Here is a 21,563-nt window from a genome sequence, read left to right as displayed (position 1 = left end):
TCCCTGGTAACTAATGATGGTCAGCATCTTTTCATATGTCTGTTGGTATTAAGATCTCTGTTGTCGAGTGCCAGTTGAAATAATTTTCCCGTTAAAAAAAAATGCAGGGGTGCCTGGGTGGCTCAGTTGGTTAAACATCCAGCTCTTGATTTTGGCTCAGGTCATGATATCCCGGTTTGTGGGTTTGAGTCTGTGCTGGGCTCTGTAGTGCAGAGCCTGTCTCGGATACTCTCTCTCTTTCCCCCTCTCTCTGCCCCTCCCTCACTCATGTGCTCTGTCTCTGTCTCAAAATAAATAAGCTTAAAAAAATAAACTTTTTTGGAAATGAGTTCATACTTATGTAAAGTTTGTAAAAAGAGTACATAGAGCTCCTTTGTACACTTCATCCAGATTCCCCAATTGTTAACATTTCTGAACCATTTGAGAATAAGTTGTGGACATTTGATCCCATTTCCCTTCGTACTTCAAAGTATTTTTTCCCAAGTACATGGCCATTCTTCTGACAGGAAGTTAACATTGATCTCGTATTATCATGTAATGCAAAGATTCCATTTTTGTTTCATTAATTGTCCCAGTAATATCCTTTGTAGGTCTGTGATCTAATCAGGATCATGTACTTAGTGTTTCTTTTCATTCCACTTTAATGTGGAATAGTTCCTTAGAGCTTCTTATCTTTTATGACCATGACATTTTGAACAGTACAGGCCACCTCATTTGTAGAATGCCCCTTGATTGAGTTTATCTGGTGCTTCCTCATGATTTATGCATTTTTAGCATGAATATCCCAGTGACCTAGTTTTATCTCAGTGATATATAGCAGGACACACCCCATTTTGATTTGACCCATTAGTGATGACTTTTGTCACTTGGTGAAGAGTATGTTTGCCAGGGTTCTCTATTGTAAAGTTAGTTAATAAGTATGTTTTCTTATTATATAATAAGAAATTAATAAGAATTTAATTAGTGTTTTCTGAGGAAAAACTTTGAGACTATATAAACATTCTGTTCCTCATCAAAGTTTATATCACGTACCAGATTTGGCATCTATTGATGATTCTTTTCTGAATCAATTAATATTCTAAAGGGTGCCAAAGGGTGATTTTATCTGTCTGTCTGTCTCTTTTTGTGGTTTAAAACAACAGAAATTTATTCTGTCTCAAAGGGTGATATTTTAATTCCATTTATTTTAGATCTGTTAGTTGGCATTCTACCCTAGAATTTTCTTTCCCCTCATTTTTCTGTTTGTTCATTTATTTATATCACTATAGACTCTTGGATTCCTATTTTGCTTACTGGTTTATAATCTATCATTATTTATTTTGGTTCTCAATTTGTCACAAACTTAGCCAGTGGTATGAACCTTTCAGGTTGACTCCACTATCCTTCTAGCATTTCCTCAGTTTTCTTTGAGCATTTCTTACTGTCTGGCACAGTAAGAGATTCTAAAGTCATCTCGTATTATCTTTGTCCTGGTCCCAGCACCAGCCATTTCTTCAAGGAGTCTTGGTTGATTAACAGTTCATTCTTTGAACGAATATTTATTGAGTGACTGCTGTGCTCCAGGGACTATTCTAACTTCCTACATTCCTGAAGTGTTAGTATTATGTAGCTCCTTGAAAAGTAGTTGTGGCATTTTTCTTCCATTTTTCACATAATAGGAATCCACAATTGTTGTTATATACGTTTGTATATATAATCAATTAGCCTTGTTCTGTTTTTCACTGATAAATACAGAAGTTTCCTTTAACATACCGAAAAACCGATAGAAATGGATTCTGTGTTGACTGTGTCAACCTTGCAGCCATGTAACACATGAGGATTCTATGTAATGATTATTTTTATGCAACCTGGGTGCAGCTCTCACATGGTGGAGTGGTACTTAGAATTATTATTTGGAGGTTCTCATACTTTAAAGTTCTTCTTTAACTGTTTTCTGTGAAAGCATTTCTGTGTAGGTAGAGAGGCTGTGTGCATGGAGAGATTCCAGTCTAGTTCTTTATTAAACAGGTGGGGATACTTCGCTCTAAGTGTTGAAACCTCTTCAGCCTGGTGTGCACTTGTCTGCTTCTTCTCCACTCTCCTTCACACAGACCAGTGTCTAGCATTTCTGTGAAGAAAATATACCAGCCTTACTTTCAAATGAAGAATTTACATGAAATCATTTATTGATTCAAATGATATGAATATAATACTTTTACCTGGCTTACCACCCAATTTTGGTATAGGTGGGAGGACATTTATATGCCACTAGTGCATTAAAATCACCTTACTGGTGCTTTTTAAACTCACAGTTTCTTATTTATTGCCCTACTTAAACGATGAGGTCTTTTAAGCTTTTTTTTCTTTTTGAACTTTATGCTATCTGTGTCTGTATGATTATGGCCAAGTCAAATTTGGAATGACATAAATCTTAACAACTGATTGATTAACATGCTGGTTATTAAACTACAATCTTTATGAAAGAAGAAAAACTTAAACTTTGAAAGGCATAGACTGCTCGTTGGTGTTAAGTCTTTAGAAACTTTTAGACAATTTCTAATAAAGTTAACCATAAACCTACTCTGCGATCTAGCAATTCCACTGCTAGGCATATACCTGAGAACTTACTGTGTATGTCTCTGCTAAAACATTGTGGCTTTATACTTGTTCCCAACTGGAAACAACTCAAATGCCCCATTCATAGCAGAATAGATAAACTAATGTATTTATTCAGTGGAATACTATTCAGTGATAAAAAAAATGTTTGAAATACTGATATATTTGACAAAATTTCTATGTTGAGTGAAAAGCAAGATGGAACAATACATGTTCAGGTTTGAAGAACAGGCAAAACTCTGATGACAGAAGTCAGAATAGGTAACTTGGGGAGGTGGGTGTTGCCTGGAAAAAGGCGTGATGGAACTTTCTGGGTTATGGAAATGTTCCTATCTTGATCTGAATGATGGGCACTGAGTGTTTACATGTATAATAATGTGTGGATCTGTATGCTTAAGGTTTGTGCATTTTACTTATCCTTTGGTAAAATCCTGTAGGAAAGAAAGAAGGAAAAGAGAATCCCTTTATTCTTGCCTTTCTCTTCCTCTGCCCTGAGTATTGCTATTAAATTAGGGATTTGGACTAACTGGACTCACTATTCAATATGTTAACTGTGCTTTGCTGTTTTTCTTATGCTTATCTTTTCCTTCTTTGCCTCCTCTGTCCTTCCACTCTCTTTATTTTTCCCCTTAACCTTGGTTATAGTTCCTCTCCTTATACTCTTTAGCGGCTTCACTTGAACGCTTTAGAAATGAGATATGAAGTGAGCATTATTGACTCTTGATGGATTGCTTATGCCATGGCTGCCAGTTGTGCATTTGTGTCAGGCTCTCCCACCCCTGATGGGTGCTTTCTGCCAGCCCCAGTTTCTCTGCTGCAATAAGTGGGCCCATGTTTGTACGTGATGAACGGAGTCTTAAATGTATATTGCAGAAGGCGTAATTCAAGCAAAATACTGTATATAGAATTTACACTGATTACTACTTTCTCTGAAAACTTTAGATTCCTTTGTATAATTTTTTATATGGGATATATATATATATATATATCCCATATATATATATGTGTATATATATATATATATGTTTTACTAAATAGCCTCTTTTGGTACTCAAAATAATATGATGTAATAATTTACATTGTGTGTTATTTATTATGGATTTTTCAAATTGTCGAAAAAGTAAATAAGATAGTAAACATCCCTATACCCACCACCAGCTTCAACAGTTACCTTGTTTGTCATCTGTCTCTCCTCTGAATTATTTTGAAAGAAGTCTCAGATACATCACTTCATCCAAAAACACTTCAGTGTGTAGCTTTAAAGATTATTTATACAAAGCATTAGTATATTTACTTTGTCTTGTATGTGATAGAAACTCAAAATTTAGTTTTATTAGGTAAGTCCAAGAATTACTGATGACCCTGTATTCATTGCTAACTTCAGCTGCTTGATTAGCAAAATATAAAAATATTCACAGATGATAATGTTTTTAATGATTAAATAACTGAAAGCTTCCTGGGGTGAGTAATTTATGCTGAAGTTCAGTACTTTATAATATTTGAATTAAGCAATCTATGAGTCTTGTGTTTCCCTTGTTTTGAAATAGTATGACTTTCAAATTGAATTTTTGGTCATGAATATAAAAAAAGGTTGCCAAAACCCCAAAGAGATTTCATTAGAAACAATTTTCCTGTTCATGTAGTTTGTATTTACATCCCTGAGACCATCATACAGACAGGCCATTGACTCCCACCTTCTTTCATGGTAATGACATGTAATGTAATTATGGCTTGTGTGATTTATTATGGAAATATTTCACTTCTGTGCTTTTAATATTTTTTTTTAAACAGGTAGTATAACTCCAACTGTGGAACTGAATGGGCTTGCTATGAAAAGGGGAGAGCCTGCCATCTACAGGCCATTAGATCCAAAGCCTTTCCCAAATTATAGAGCTAATTACAACTTTCGGGGCATGTACAATCAGAGGTTTGTATGTCTTCTTTGGTTTTGTTCTCATTTATTATTTCATGCACATTGTAAACGTTTCTAAAACTCAAAGAGTATTTGCAATGTGAAGAGAATTTACTTTGGGCATTTTGCATGGAATTTAGATAAGTCGGGCTCAAAGGAATATTTAAAGTAGTATATTTTTAAAAATAACTGGTTTTCAGGAACTAGTTTTTATAGAGTCATGAGAGCCCTGTATTTGTTGCAGGCAGGACCATGTTTTAAAATCATGCCACAGTATAGTGGTGAGTTCTCAGTTGACTTGTAGATACTTAGCTTAGCTAGTGTTTTTCTTAATTTGTCCAAATACATTACACACATGAGTATTTTTAATTTATAGGAAATTTGTTGGAAGAATTTACTGAGTCTTTCTACACATTGCATAATTTTGTGATAGTTACAAGTGTAACAGAGTTTTCTTTTGTAGGCAAGGCAGAATTTTAAAAAATGTGAATTTTTTTTTCTGATCATTTATAAAAGTCATGTAACTCATTGTAGAGAATGTAGAAAATGCAGAAAGTTAAAAAGAAAATATAAATAACTTGTAATTCCAGAAATAAATGCCTTTAATATTTTGATGTATTTTATATATTTTTTATTCTTTGCACATTTATTTAACCAAATTGAAGTTATCCTTTATTCCTTTATATGCAATTTCTACAGTACTTTATGGAGATACCATATATGAATCACAAAACGCACAGACAGATCTTAAATGTACATTGTGATAACTATCATTTATGTATATACATACATATTTAGCTTTAATGGATTGCTTTTTACATATGTATATCCTCACAACATCGCCAGCGTGTTTCTATCACCCTGAGAGTGTCCTCATACCTATTTGCATTTATTACACCTCCTCCCAGGAGTAACCATGGTTCTATCACTGTAAATTAGTTTTGCATGTCATTGAACTTCATATGAATAGACTCATATAGTATGTACTCTTTTTGTTTGGATATTTTCACTTCGTATAATGGTTTTCTTGTTTATTTGTTTTTGTTTTCTGTTTGTTGCTTGTACTGTGTCTGGATTTTGCCATTTTTTATTGCTAAATAGTGTTCCTTTGTTTATGAATATATCATAATTTATTCATTCCACACATGTACAATATTGTGCCCTCTTTTCATTGAATAGGGATCATTTTTCATATATTTCTTTTAAAGTTTATTTATTTTTTAATAATCTCTACATCCAGTGTGGGGCTCGAATTTACAACCTTGAGATTAAGAGTCACATGCTCTTCTGACTGAGCCAGCCAGGTGCCCCCAGTTTTTCACATTAAAAAAAAAAATTTTTTTTTCAACGTTTATTTATTTTTGGGACAGAGAGAGACAGAGCATGAACGGGGGAGGGGCAGAGAGAGAGGGAGACACAGAATTGGAAACAGGCTCCAGGCTCTGAGCCATCAGCCCAGAGCCCGACGCGGGGCTCGAACTCACGGACTGCGAGATCGTGACCTGGCTGAAGTCGGACACTTAACCAACTGCGCCACCCAGGCGCCCCTAAAAAAGTTTTTTAATGGTTTTTTAGTTTTGAGTGACACACAGAGAGAGACAGAGCCTGAGCAGAGGAAGGGCAGAGAGAGAGGGAGACGCAGAATCCAAAGTAGGCTTCAGGCTCTGAGCTGTCAGCACAGAGCTGGACGTGGAGCTCGAACTCACGGACCATGAGATCATGACCTGAGGTGAAGTCGGATGCTTAACTGAGCCACCCAGGTGTCCCCATTTTTTATATTTTTAAGTGATTTTTGAAAAACATTTTTGATGGCTATATAATGCTTCATTTGGCCAGGTTATACTTTACAAGGATATAAACAGGTACAAACAAAGAATACTTGATGAGTATATAAACGAAATGCACCTGTTGTTGATCATCTAAGTTGTTTCCCCTTTTTTTGGGCAATTGTAAGCAATGTTACAGCAAACAATTTTTACATACAAATTTTTGTTCACATCACTGATTATTTTCTTAAAATAGATTACTATATGGGAATATTAGGTTGAAAAAAATAATGTTACCCAATTACATTAACATTTGTACTTATTTCTTAGAGTATATTCTGTTCCATTCTGACAACACTGACTTTAAGAAATACATTGTCTTATTTGATGGCTAAAAAGTGGTATGTTTTTAAATTTTGGTTTCATTGATTACTTGTGAGGTTGAACAGTTTTTAAATATTTATTAGTCACTTGTCCTTTTTGATTTGTCTAATTTGCTAACTTTTGTTGCATTACTTGACCAGTCTTCAAATGTTTGCATATGGAGGAGAGGGTATTAGTATTGCCTATTTTGTTTAATTTTCCTGCCCACCAAAAATTGGCTTTAGTTTTGTGTTTGTTTTTGATGTGCAACAGTTTTAGATATTATATGGTCTAATCTATAATTTTTATGTGTTTGATTTCTCCCATTGCTTTTATGCCTAAGAAATTCTTGTGATCAGATGTTTACTAATTCTTAAAAAGAATATTTTTATTGAGATATAATTGACATATAACATTGTACAAGTTTAAAGTGTGCAACATACTGATTTGGTACATTTATGTTGCATTGTGATTGCCATTGTAGGGTTAGCTGACACCTCTATCATGTCACATAATTATCATTTCTTCTAGTGTTGAGATGCTGATACATTTTTAACAAAATTTTTTTAATGTTTATTTTTGAGAGAGCATGAGTGGGGGAAGGGCAGAGAGAGAGAGAGAGAGAGAGAGAGAGAGAATCAGAAGGAGGCTCCAAGCTCTGAGCTGTCAGCACAGAGCCTGATGCGGGGCTCGAACTCACGAGCCGTGAGATCATGACCTGAGCTAAGTCGGATGCTTGATGGACTGAGCCACCCAGGTGCCCCAAGATGCTGATATTGTTAAAATCATTTTGTGTACTTACTGACGTTACAGTTCGGATGTGAGAGGAAGATATTTAGTGTACATATAACCTGATACCTTTTGGTGTCTTCTTTGGTAGTGCGTATTTACCATTTAAAACTCGGTCCTATTCAGATTTTAAATGGTTCCTTTAAATACTATTGCTCCGATTCTGTAATAAAAATGTGTACAATCTCTTAGACTTCTGCTCCTTCCCGCTTTTCTGCTGGGTGTGTCAGGGGAATTTACTGTGTTGTCGTGGTCGGGACGGAGGGACCCTCGCCGTTGTGTGGGTGTTCTGTATTGTCCGCTGGGCTTCTCTGCTCTTTGTGGTGATGTCCCTTGCTTAGCAGATAGCCGACACCTTTCTTGCCGCCTTGCTGAAACCTGCAGCTGGTGACGTGTAGTCCTGTCAGGTAATGCTTCCACAGAGTCTTGACCATCTCCCCCCTTACTCTTTTGGCCTAAATCCTTAACTCCCTTTGTTTTCCTGGCATGTTTTTCCATTCTTATTCTCTTCTTAGTGTCTCCTAGTTGGAGCATCCACTGGCAGGCTTACCAGCTCTCAACTTGGTGTCCACACCCCATAGGTGGCAAGAAGGGCATCACGTGTCTCTTGTAGTTGCTTTACTTTGTCTTTTTCTGTATAACATACGTATTGCCTTTCTCATGAGCCTGAGGTTACCTAATATAAATAAAACTATTTGCCCACTTAGCACAATAGATATAGTTGGTCACCTGAATTAGATATACTTTGCCTTGTTTGTACTTGCAAGATATTCTGTCTATCGATTTATAAGTTCATTTATTTATTTTGCGGGGGGGGGCAGAGTAAGAGAGGGAGAGAGAGAATCCCAAGGAGGCTCTGTGCTGACAGCGCAGAGCCCAATGTGGGGCTGAAACCCACGAATCATGAGATCGTGACCTGAGACAAAATCAAGAGTCAGAGGCTTACTGACTGAAGCACCCAGGTGCCCCTTATTTTTAACGTACTATAATGAATAGTCTCATGAGTATATTATATTTAAATGCTTATTGTATTTTTATATCTATAGTCCTTTATTGAAATCTTAACTAGAGTTTCGATTAGTGAATTTATTACTTTTAAATGAAAGAAATCTGGTGCTAAAGCAATGAAAAATCAGACAGTAATCTCTGTGGATTATTAATATGGAGCTCATATTCTAGCAGGGGAGGCAGTCAGTAAGAAGTGGTTACTTAGTGAGAAGGTGACTTTTGATAAAGACCTAAAAGGAGAGAGGAAGTAAGTAGTGAGAATGTCATGAGAGAGGGAGAGAATATTCCAAGCAGAACAAACAGCAGGTGCAAAGCTCCTGAAGTGGGAATGTTCCAGGTGTGTTGATGTCTTTACCAGGACACCAGTATGGCTGGAAAACAGTGAACCAAGGGGAAGAATAGTTGGCATATGAGAATGTGACAGGGGTCCTGTGGTTTGGTTTTATTTTTTTTTTTCCTATGGTAACTTTTATGTTAAGATGTTGACATTTTTCCTTTCTTGGCAATTTCTGGTTTCAAGATGTGATTCCATGGTTGTCATGAGGGGCACAAGAAGTTATTTATGACTTCTTTAGAGGGTTGTGCCATAGTCCATTCCAACTTCATGGAGAAAGTGGACTTTGCTTCCAGATTGTTGGAGAGGCTTTTCAGATTGTTTTGAGATTCTGCAGATCACAAAAAAAGGTAAAAAGAAAATAGGGAAGTACTGGTAAGCTGCCAGGCCGTGTTTCAATGTAAAAGCTGCTCATAAAAGGGCAAACCTAACCTAACCATTACTCATTAGGCTGTAAAAATTATGATTTCACATATGACCTTCATTTGCGGATGACAACACCTGAATGTGTTACAGGGAATTTGGAGCCAAAGATCAGAGGGGGCACTCTTCTCCTTGTCAGACCCCAAATGAATCAGTAGCTTCTTAGTCAGGGAAGGAAAAGTTAAAAAGTCTAAGAAACAGATATTGTTTAGAGGGATTTATGTAAAGGTCATGTCATTTTCTACTTAAAATAGTATTAAGTAATAATTAGGTATTACCCATGTTGTTTTTTTAAAGTGTATTTATTTTTATTTAATTCTGTTTTTTCCTGATGAGGTTTCTACACTCGAACTCACTCAAAGGCTAAGGAGGCACTTACAGAAACCACCCCTCCACCCCCATTCCTCCACTGTCCTGTTTTATGATGGCTGGGGAAAAAAAGAGATTTATCCATTAGCAAAATCTGGATGCAAGCTGGGTTCTGAAGTACCTGTCTCTTTTTGTTACACCCGAGATGTTTAAAAATGAATGTATCCAGTTACATCTTTTTCTTTCTCATTTGGGCCACTGTTCACTAACAGATATAAAGTTGAAAGCTACAAAAATTTATATGACAAAGTGTAGGATGTAAAGTTTGGAGAATACTTTATGCTTTTGTTCTCCTATCTTTGTTATAAAAGTGGTATACATTATCCCAAGGAACAGAATGGTTGAAATCAGGCCTCCAACAGACAGTTTATCAATTTTGTGTATGCACAGATGCAAGGAGCATTACTGCTTGGCTAGTGGCCAAAAGGTCCCCAGTCTGCTGATGCAGATGGCCAAAGGCCCACAACTCAAACAAGACTTTGTGAAAATGGGGATTTTTGCTTTAAATAACTGGGAGGTCTCTTGGGGAGATTTCAGGCATGGTTGAATATAGGGCTTTAGTGTTCTTTTCCCTCATTTTCCATTTCTCTTTTTAGTTCTTGTCTCATTTTTCCTCTGCTTGGCTTCATTTTTTTTTTTTTTAATTTTTTTTTTTCAACGTTTATTTATTTTTGGGACAGAGAGAGACAGAGCATGAACGGGGGAGGGGCAGAGAGAGAGGGAGACACAGAATCGGAAACAGGCTCCAGGCTCTGAGCCGTCAGCACAGAGCCCGACGCGGGGCTCGAACTCACGGACCGCGAGATCGTGACCTGGCTGAAGTCGGACGCTTAACCGACTGCGCCACCCAGGCGCCCCTGCTTGGCTTCATTTTTAAAGAAGCTGACTTTCATTTGCTGTATCTCATATGCTACAAAGTCCTTAGACATGTGGTACCAGAGAAGGAACAAGTTTTTGTGTCATTCTTAGGAAAGTCCTAGGAAAGACTGAGTAGACTATCTATCCCTTTGTCATTCAGACTGGATTTGGGGTTTGAGAATAATTAGCCCATGCTTGGGTTTGTGCCCAGCCAGGAGAAACAGGGATTTATCCCATTCAAGTTGCTATGCAGAGCACAATTATTTTATGAAAGATTCCCTCAAGGCAAAGATTCTGAAGGAGAATCATTTCCATTACAGTCAGAACCTTTGGTTCAAATCCTGATTCTGATGCTTTTAGCTGTGTGGTTTTGGGCAAGGCACTGGACCTCTCTTAGTTTCCTCATTTCCTAAATAGAGATGATGATAAAATGAAAGGACTTTCATGAGATCTTTCATTAAGCAAATATTTACAAATGCCTGCTTTTTGCCACATGTCGTGTTAAGAGTAGATACTTTAGTGGATACTTTACATAGTCTGGTAGACTCTGAGTCCATTAGAAGATGGAAACAATGCAGAGAAACAGTAACAGAGTGATAGATGTGACCATATGGTGCTGTGGAAACACTGAGAACAATCACCTCACTCATATTGGGGAATCAAAGGAAGAAGCTTCCCAGAAGGAATTGACACTTGAACTGAATCTCCAAGGTTAACTAGGCACTAGCCAGGTGACCAAGGTAAGGAAAAGCAAACTAGGTTTTGGGAACAACAACAAGGAATCCTGAGAAGTTTAGTTCATCATGGGCTTGCAAGCCATGTGGTATGTCTGGAATGAAAAGGCCAAAGTTCAGTCAGGGTGCTGATCTGATGTCCTCAGATGGCCTTGGGAAGAGGTTTAGATTTATACTGAAGGTGATTGGGAGCCACTGAAGGATTGTAAGCTGAGGGATAAAATAATTTGGTATCTGTTTTGGACATATTGCTTTGGCAGTATGTGGCAAATAGTTTTGATAGGCTTAAAATTCAAGGGAGAAAGATGAATTACAAGAATGTTGTAATTCAGGCTTAAGGTGATGAGAGCCTGGAACAGTGAAGATGGAGAGGAAGGCAGTGTCTATTTAGAAGTATATTTAGAAGGTGAACTTGATAGCACTTGGGGATTGATTGGATGAGGAAAGTAATTAAGGGTAACTTTCACCTATCTGGATCACTAGTAATATTTTTCACAATGAGGAGTCGGAGTTGATCTTTGGAAACATTAGGAATTCTGTTTCGACTATGTTGAGTTTAAACTGCCTATATTTAGGAAGAGCCCGTTTTACTATTCTTTAAAGCCTCAGTGGAGGGTATGTATGGGAAGATTATCTTCAGCTTTGAAAGTTTGTTGGAAGAACACATGGGAAGAGGAACTTCAGGGTCTGGAGCCTCCTTGAAGCTCACACATCAGAATGCATCCTGCAGACAATGACATTGTTTAGGTTACAACCAAAGTTTGAGTGACCAATCTGTTCTTTGTTCATGTAGGATTTATATTTCCTTCTCAAAAGGATTTAGTTATGCTGGTTTGTCATTATTTGATTTGGAAAAATTTCATGGCACGCCCCCATGCCAAGCATGGCCATCCTCAGGTATGGTTGGTATATTTTGTGTCAAGACAATATTTGGTTGCTAATGTATCAGATTCCTGGTCCAATTACTTGTACCTGCGTTAGTAAAGTTGCTTTCTCTTAAGATGTATGGTATGAGTCATAGTAAGTTAAATAAGGAAAGAGAACTATTTTGCTAAAGTTTCTTGTTCCAATGGGCAGAGCCAGGTACCTGCTTGAATCTTCATGGTCTCCCCTCTTGTTGCCCAAGTCTGTGAGACTTGGAAAGAACTTTTTGGACAGCTGTAGCTATCAGTGGAAATTTGATAGGGTGAAACAGATTTTTTTTTTTTTAACATTTATTTATTTTTGAGAGAGCATGAGCAGGAGAGGAGCAGAGAGAGTGAGACACAGAATCTGAAGCAGGCTCCAGGCTCCGAGCTGTCAGCATAGATCCCAGCGTGGTGCTCAAACCCATGAACTGTGAGATCGTGACCTGAGCCGAAGTCAGATGCTTAACTGACTGAGCCACCCAGGTGCCCCAGATTTTTTGAAGTACCTGAACTGATTTTATTTCATTATGTTAATTATCAGTAAAATTAGAAATAATCAAGATTTTAGTTTATGAAATATTTTGTTGCATTTCACAGTTTGTTATATAGGCTGATGACTAGCTGCTAATACTGTGTGGTATGCTATTAATTTTGAGCTTGTTCCAACTTTTTAAAATTTTAACATACAGTGTTATATTAGTTTCAGGTGTATAATTCAAACCGTCAGTCTAAGTGTCCTTCACTACTTTCTATTGCCCTTTGAAAAAGCAAGTTGGAAAGTAGAACACTTGAGAAACTGAATGTATTTGTATGGAGCAGTATAAACAGGAAAAGCCTATAATTTCGCTTTCTGCCACCAGGTGGTGCTTGTGTACTGATAAAACAACATGCAGACTGGGTGAGTTTACACTGGTTAGTATTCCAGGGCTGGTGGTTAACTGATAAATGAGAAGTTAAACCATATAAAGTCATTAATATTTTACCTTTCTTTGTCCTATAAATATGTTATTTTCATATGTTTCAACGTAACAGGAAAAAGTCAGCAAAGTACACAGCTTTAAAGCCTCTTGCATAAATGAAATAAATGTGAAGTAGTCAAAAGCAGGAATTCATTCAAGTAGTTATATATAATTTTGCCTTTTGTACATTATATCCCTTGATTTGGGGAACATATTCTTTTCTCTATTGTATACTTTATGTATATTACAACTTTTCAAAATGATGTTTCTTTTCTTTTTAAAAATTTTTAAGCTTATATTTATTGATTCCAAGAGCAAGTGAGTGAGCAGGGGAGGGTCAGACAGAGGGGGAGAGAGAGGGAACCCCAAGCAGCCTCCGCACCATCAGCACAGAACCCAACGCAGGGCCTGAACCCACAAACCATGAAATCATGACCTGAGACAAAATCAAGAGCCAGACGCCCAACTGACTGAGCCACCCAGGCACCCGTCAAGATGACATTTCTTTTAAAAATGATATTTCTTCACGAGGATACTACTTTATAGGTAGATTTAGAACTGAAAGGCTATAAGACAAAAGTGTTCAATATTCTCTATTTTTACATAGGATTACATTAGTTAAATTAGAAATGTGTTTTTATTTGGGGGAAATAAATCCAAACCCATAATAAAGAAGTGTTAAAAATACATTGTGTTTTAAGACTCTTACAGTGAGTCAGAGAAGAGGATTTGAATAGGTTAAGAAAGCAAAGATGAGGGAGAATGAACTGGAGCATGAAGCCAGAGAATCAGAGAGCAAGGGAAATGAGGGGTTTAGTCTGGGCCAGAAGCTCTTGCCTTAGGCAACAGTATTTAAAATTAAGAATAGGAACTAGTGAACATTTTGACTCTTTAAAACAAAAGTTGTGGGGCACCTGGGTGGCTCAGTCGTTTGAGCGTCCGACTTTGACTCAGGTCGTGATCTCTCGGTCTGTGAGTTGGAGCCCCTCATTGGGCGCTGTGCTGACAGCTCAGAGCCTGGAGCATGTTTCAGATTCTGTGTCTCCCTCTCTCTGAACCTCCCCCATTCATGCTCTGTCTCTCTCTGTCTCAAAAATAAATAAATGTTAAAAAAAATTAAAAAAACAAAAACAAAAGTTGTAACTCTTACTCATCTGGTAAGACCAGATATGACATACTTCATTTTATGAAATAGAAATACAACTTTTTGCTTTGAAGTGAAATATAAAGAGCCCTTCCCCACCTCACATCTGTTTCTTCAAATATTAGATAAAAATAAAATTATTAAAAATATTGTGGGACTTATGCTTTTGGCTATAACTGGGACCAGATTTACCCTCCCCCGAATAAACACCTAGAAAACTTAGGGACGTTTCTTACATTATATGTGAACGGATATAATATACGAAGGGAAGTTATGGTAAGTTAAAGACGTCTATTGATGCTGTGCAAAAAAAGAATAGTTAAGAATATAATAGTGGGTATAAAATAGAATAAGAAATATAATCTAAAAGAAGGCAGAAAAGAGGAAGAAAAAAAGAGTAATGAACATATGGGATAAATAGAAAACAAAGAGCAAGATGATAGATTTGAACCCAGTGATATCAGTAATTATGTTAAATGTAAATGGTTTAAATGCTTTAGTTAAAAGATAATGTCAGACTTGATAAAAGAGCAGGAAATACAACCATATGGTATATAAAGAAATCCACTTTCATTGTAAAGACACGGATTGGTTAAAAGTACGGAAAATGGTACTTGATGCAAACACTAATCATAATAAAGCTGGAATGGCTATATTTATATAAGACAAAGTAGACTTCAAAGCAAGAAGTATTATCAAGAATAAAATTATTGGGGCGCCTGGGTGGTTCAGTCAGTTAAGCATTCGACTTCCACTCAGGTCACGATCTCATGGTTCGTGGGTTCAAGCCTTGTATCAGGCTCTGTGCTCACAGCTCAGAGCCTGGGACATGCTTCAGATTCTGTCTCTGTCTCTCTCTCTCTCTCTCTCTCTCTGTCTGCCCCTCCCCTGCTCACGCTCTGTCTCTCTCTCTCTCTCTCTCAAAAATAAATAAACATTAAAAAAATTAAAAAAAAAAAGAAAATTACCAATGATAAAGGATAAAATCACCCAGAAAACCTAACAATTGTAACTATCCATGCACCTATGAACAGGCTTTAGAATAACTAGGCAGAAAACAATTAAACTAAGGCACTGGTGTGGGCTAAATTGTGTACCCCCCAAGTTCATATGTTGAAGCCCTAACCTGAAATGTGATGGTATTTGCATATAGGGCCTGTGGGAGGTAGTTAGGTTTCGAGAGGTCATGAGGGTGTGGCCCTCATGATGAGGTTATTGCTCTTTTAAGAACAGACACCATACAGCTAGCTCTGCATATCCTCTGCCCTTGCCATGTGAGGACCTAAGAAGTCGGTTGTCTACGAGCCAGGAAGAGGGCTGTCATCAGAAACTGACCACGTAAGCACCTTGATCTTGGACTTCCAGCCTCCAGAACTGTGAGAAAATAAATTTCTGTCGTTTAAGCCACCCAGTCTGTGGTATTTTGTTATGGCAGGCCAAGCTAAGACAGTGTTCAGTAACACTGTCAATGAGTGTTCTGGATCTCCCTATCTAATAACAGCAGAATATATATTCTTCTTAAGCACACACAGAACATTCACCAAGATAGATGATATGCTGTGCTATGAGACAATTCTCAATAAATGTGAGAGAATTGAAATAATACAAACTGTGTTCTGATCCCAAAGGGATTGAGTTATAAATTTGATAAAAATATCTGGAAATTCTTTAAGTATTTGGTAATTAAACAACATATTTCTGAATAATGCATGGGTCAAAGGAAAAATCGCCAAGGATATTAGAAAAATATTTTAAACTAAATGAAGATGAAAATGAAACGTTGAGATATGGATGCAGCTAAAGCAGTGCTTGGAAGGACATGTATAGCTTTAAATGCTACGTGAGAAAAGAAGAAGTCCAAAATTATTGCTTAAGGCTTCCATCTTAAGAAGCTAGAGCTTGCACTCTCCCTCAAAAAATAAAATAAACATTAAAAAATATGTGAGCATCTTATAGACACAGAAAAAGCATTTGATAAAAGTCAGCACTCATTCATGATAGAGACTCATCAAACTAAGAATGGAAAGTAGTTTTCCTTAATGTGATAAGGGATTTCTCTAAACAGCTTATAGCTGATGTTATGTTTTGTGACGGAAGACTGAATATTTTACTTGTAAGGTGAGCAAGGCAGCGATGTACATGTTATCACTTGTAGTTAGCATTGTACTTGAGTTCTATTAAGTGTAATAAGAAATAAAGGTGGGGGGGAATATTGGATAAGAAGAAATAAAACTTGTATATGCAAACACCATTAGTTTTTTAGAAAATTCTTAACTCAAAAATGAAAAGCTACTGAAGCAAATGAGTTGAGCAAGGTCACAGGATACAAGGTTAATGTACAAAACATCAACAGTATTTCTATTTCATAGTAATGAACAATTGAACATTAAAATAGTATAAAAGCATGTCATACCCGGTATTAAATCTAACAAAATATATGCACAGACTGTGTACTAAAACTAAAAAATACCGTTCCAATAAATTAAAGAAGACTTGATATAGTTAAAATGTCAGTTATTCCAAAGTTAACATACAGCTGTAATGCAATCCCAGTAAAAATCATGGCAGGGTTTTGTGTGTGTGTGTGTTTGTAAAATTGATAATATTAATATTTGTGTGGAGATGCAAAGAAACTGCAGTTACCACACAGTTTTGAAAAGGATGGACAAATTTGAAGAGCTCATACTACCTGACTTCAAGACTTGTTCTAAAGCTTCAGTAATCAAGACAGTTAAATACTGGCCTGGGGAGTGATCAGTGGAACAGAATAGAACAGAGGTTGGCAAACGGGCTCATGGAGCAAATCTGGTCTCCCTGTTTTTGTGTGGCCTGCAAGCTAAGAAGGGTTTTTACGTTTTTAAATGGTTAGGAAAAAATATTTAGAAAAAGATATTTCATAGCACATGAAATTTAGATGAAGTTGAAATTTGAATGTCAAGTTTTATTGGAACACAGATAGGATCATTTGTTTGTATATTGTCTGCAGGTGCTGTCATGCTATACAGCAGCAGAGTTGAGTAGATATGACAGATTATATGGCTTGCAAAGCCCCAAATATTTACTATCTGGCTCTTCACAGAAAAAAAAGCTCGCTTGATCCCTGGAATATAGAATCAAGAAATAGACCCACTCATATATATAAGTCAATTTGTTTTTTCTCAAAGTTAACTTTAACAAAGATGCTAATAGGCAAAGGATACTCTTTCCCTCAAACGGTGGTAAAACAATTGGATATCCAGATAGAAAGAAATGTTTCTCAACACCTTACCTTACACCACAGACAAAAATTAATTAGAAATGGATCACAGACCTACGTGTAAAAGTTAGGGCTGTAAGTTTTCAGAAGAAAATACATTATTACTTTGGAGGTAGGCAAAGATTTTATCAAACCTAAAAAGCATGAATCATAATTTACAGAAGAAAGTATTTTGCTACTTTAGGGAAAGGTGAAGATCTCTTCGAACACAAAAAACATAAATCATAAAAAGAAAAATTAAGAAATTAAACTTTATCAAAATTTAAAACTTCTGATACCTGAAAGTCATTGTTTAAAAAACTAGAAAGCAGGACATACACTGGAAGAAAATATTTGCAATACATAGTTTGACACAGGATTTGTATCCAGAATATATAAATGGACACTTAAAACTTAAGACAAACAAATGAGCAAAGTAATTGAATAGACACTTCACTAAAGGAGAGATAAGAATGGCTAATAAGCCTTTGAAAAGATGCTTGAAATCATTAATTTTCAGGGAAGTACAACTTAAAACTGTAGTTAAAATTTAAAAAGACTGGCAATACCAAGTGTCATGACTAGGCAGCTGGAACTCTCATACCTTGTTGCTGGGAAGATAAAACTGTATGGCCTTTTTGTCATGGTTTGTAACTTTCTTTTGAAATTAAAGGTATACTTACCATACCAGCCAGCAATTCCACTCTTGGTGTTTACCTAAAAGAAATGAAAATATGTGGCCAAAGATTGTACATAAATATTTGTAGCATCTTTCTTTTTCTTTTTTTCCTTCCTTTCCCTTCCCTTTCCTTCCCTATCCTTCCCTTCCCTTCCTTTTTTTCCCCCTTTTTGCATCTTTATTTATAATAACCCTAAAGTAGTAATATCCACCACCAGTTAAATGGTTGAACAAATTATAATGTAACCATGCCATGGAATACTACCCAGTAGTAAAACGTTTGATTCAACGAATTTGAAAAGCATTATGGTGTATGAAAGAAGCCAGATACGTATGTGTTGACTGTAAGATTCTGTTTTCATGACCTTCTAGAATGGGAAAAACTAACCCATAGTGACATAAAGCAGTTCATTGCTTGCCTAGATCCAAAGGTGGGGATTTTTTCTACAGGGAAGCCTTTTGGGGTGATAGAAATATTCCGTATCTTGATTTTAGTGATTGTTATACAGGTGTGTGTCAAAACTCATTAACTGTGAGCTTAAAACAGGCACATTTCATTGCATGCAAATTTTATCTCAATAGCTGAGGTTTTTTTTTTTTTTTAAAGTTCATGTATTTTTAAAAGATATTTTGTAATACTGAATTTTCTTTGAAGCTAAAAGTGTGTCTAAGAAAGCATCAGATTTTGCCTCTCAAGCATTTCTCCAAAACCATTGTAAATGTTTTACTAGGGGCTAAAATAATATTTACCTCATAGAGTGTTTGAGAATAAAATGGCATGTCTATAAATTGCTTTGCTTTTGCCTTTGCTCAGTAAATGTTGTTTAATTGTTAGCCTTTATTATATTGTGGCTAATATAGTTGTAAGTACAGGATCTGGAGTTGGAATGATGGCTGTGTGGATTTGAACAACCTTCTAATTCTCAGTTAACACATCTGTAAATTGGGGAGAATAAATTATGCTTCTTCATAATGTTGTTTTCAAGATTAAATATGACAATTCCATGACTACACATGGCCCATTTTCTTACTTTACCATAGTGTTTGTATTTCCTTAAAAATAATTTTAAGTATCAGAGTTTTTGCCCTAGGACATTGTTATTTTGAGAGGTTTTAAATAATTTACTTCTGCCCAATTAAAAAAAATCAGATATGATTCTATTATTATTTCTTTTTTTTTAAATTTTTTTTTTCAACGTTTATTTATTTTTGGGACAGAGAGAGGCAGAGCATGAATGGGGGAGGGGCAGAGAGAGAGGGAGACACAGAATCGGAAACAGGCTCCAGGCTCTGAGCCATCAGCCCAGAGCCCGACACGGGGCTCGAACTCACGGACCGCGAGATCGTGACCTGGCTGAAGTCGGACGCTTAACCGACTGCGCCACCCAGGCGCCCCTCTATTATTATTTCTAAATATTTACTTGCCAGAAGGAATGACTGATTCTATAAAACAGAAATACATACCTTTATTTAGCCTTTTGCTGGAATTTAGTTGATCCTGGAATGATACTGCCATTGCAGCCCAGAAAGTCCTTTCTCCTTTAGAAAAACTGCACATGAGCAGTTATTAATTTGGGATTTGGGCATGAGCCTAGAAATTCTGTGCTTTTTATTAATTATTTGTGGCATTTATACAGCTACCTCTGCTGCCTTGCCATAACTTCATAGCCATCCATTTTACCTTTGATCTTTCAACTTTGTCACTTTCATTCCCAAGGAATGGTTAGTTTGTGTTTGTTTGCCACTGAGTTAGTATTCAAGGACTAATAACTTGTAACAAATTTCCCCTGATACAAATTCAGAACTCCAGACTCCTTTTTCTCCTCTTACAGGCAGTCAGGCAAGCCCAAGGCTCACCATTTAATTTTGTATTAGAGACTGTTTAAATTATCTGGTATGTTTAATAAATAAATAAATAAATAAATAAATAAATAAATAAATAAATAAACTTTTTACATGTCACATGTTTAACATTTTTCATATCCCCTTAAAACAAAAACAAAAGTAGAATAAACAAAGCCAATCCTTAAAAAAAAATGACTTTTTATAATTCTGGGTTGATCGTTTTATTTAGCCACTTATTTTTGTAATGCTCTTGAGAATCCTTTTTGAGTTCTTTATGCTGAATGTTTAAAAATTATTCTCCATAAAGGTGAGTACAAGGAAAGTAGCATCAAAGCCCTCATCTGTAAGGTGGACGGTAAGTCCTCATCTCCCGCAAGTTTATCATGATTCTTCAGGAAAATGTACCCTGGACTTAAATGTGATCAACACTATATTCAAAACTCTTTATAAGAAGTGATCCATCTTTCTAGCCATGATTTTTTTTTTACAATCCCAATAACTTTTCTCCTAGATTAGAGAAATAAGCAGCATCCTGTATTATTTTATTTGAGACCCATTTTACCAGTCTGTTGTTCATCCTCTGGAAACCAAGGACAATAGTTTGTCCCCTATGTGTTTGAAGCAATACTCTACCACAAATGTTTCTTTCATGTAATTCAGCAAAATCTTGCTTTAACAATGCATATTTACCTGTGTTTTAAAAAATACCTGGACAAAATGACAGTTCAGCTTGTGAAGACCTTGTTAACGTGGCATGTGACCTATAGATGAGTGGGCTTTCTATTTTTAGAATTGTACAAAGAATTTATACAGTTGCTAGTCTTAGCTCTGAGAAATTTCAAAAATTCTGTCTTTTTGTCTTTGTCTTGGAGAGTTCCTTTATGAATTGAAAAACGTGATCTACCAGGTGTTTTTTCTTAATGTTCAATCACTTGTTACATGTTTTGTTCAACTGTTGATTTTTAGCAAAAGGTTTATGAAGTTTTTAATGTTAATTGGATTTAGAAATAAATTTAAGTATGGTTTGCAATGTAAGTGCTATGACTATCAGTGAGAGTTTATGTTACATGTTTATAGAAGTTTCTGCAATAATAGTATTTCTTGGAAATGAAATATTGTATCTAATAAATTCTGGGCAAGATTTTGGGTGAGCATCAAAATAGGCCATGTCCCAAAGTTTGTTTTTATGTTGGTTACTGGAAACTTAGAATGTATTTCTCATAGAGTGTGGTAAATGGTGGCACAGTTCACAAGATATTCCATAAAAGCTCTTTTTAATTACAGTGAACCATATACCTTGTAAATAGTTCTAACTTTGGTTTCCAAGGAACATTTTCCCCTCAATCCCACCTGACCAATAGAAGTTAGCCTCTTGCAACCCTAACAACAGCAGGAGAAAAGAACCAAAGGTTTCAGATACATCAGAGATGATAGAGACCGTTTCCCCTTCCACAGCTTTAATTTAAAATTGTTTATTGATAGAAGCAAGTTTAGTCAGCCCAAGGAAAGGGCCGTGCCTTAAGTGCTAGGCATGCTTTAGAAGAAGGCAGCGGACAGGCAGCTGAAGATGGAAAAAGTGATAGAGGCATTGTATTAGCCTAGGGCATAATGGGTAAGATGGGCCTTATAGTAGTGGTATAGA

At 36.3% G+C, this 21,563-nt stretch overlaps 1 protein-coding gene and 1 long non-coding RNA gene across 8 annotated transcripts in view; one reads left to right on the top strand and one right to left on the bottom strand.

Annotated features, from left to right (window-relative positions):
• Window positions 1-21,563, top strand: part of STAU2 (staufen double-stranded RNA binding protein 2) — a 308,899-nt gene that overhangs the window by 54,627 nt on the left and 232,709 nt on the right. For all 7 annotated transcript variants that reach the window (XM_047074042.1, XM_047074041.1, XM_047074039.1 and 4 more), the window contains one exon: window positions 4,387-4,522. In XM_047074042.1, the coding sequence (XP_046929998.1) occupies window positions 4,387-4,522 (136 nt within the window). The remainder of the gene's footprint in view (window positions 1-4,386; window positions 4,523-21,563) is intronic.
• LOC124507722 (uncharacterized) lies at window positions 1,165-19,628 on the bottom strand. Its single transcript, XR_006961115.1, has 3 exons — window positions 19,541-19,628; window positions 18,081-18,114; window positions 1,165-2,107 (listed from the first exon to the last, which is right to left on the bottom strand). It is a non-coding gene; the product is annotated as an uncharacterized LOC124507722 (long non-coding RNA).

This window comes from Lynx rufus, unplaced genomic scaffold, assembly GCF_022079265.1.
Source record: "Lynx rufus isolate CCGP_SWC_20201006 ecotype Redwood Valley unplaced genomic scaffold, mLynRuf1.p SCAF_12, whole genome shotgun sequence".
Classification (NCBI taxonomy): domain Eukaryota; kingdom Metazoa; phylum Chordata; class Mammalia; order Carnivora; family Felidae; genus Lynx; species Lynx rufus.
Note: the sequence above shows the minus strand (reverse complement) of the source record. Positions and strands in the feature narration are given on the sequence as shown.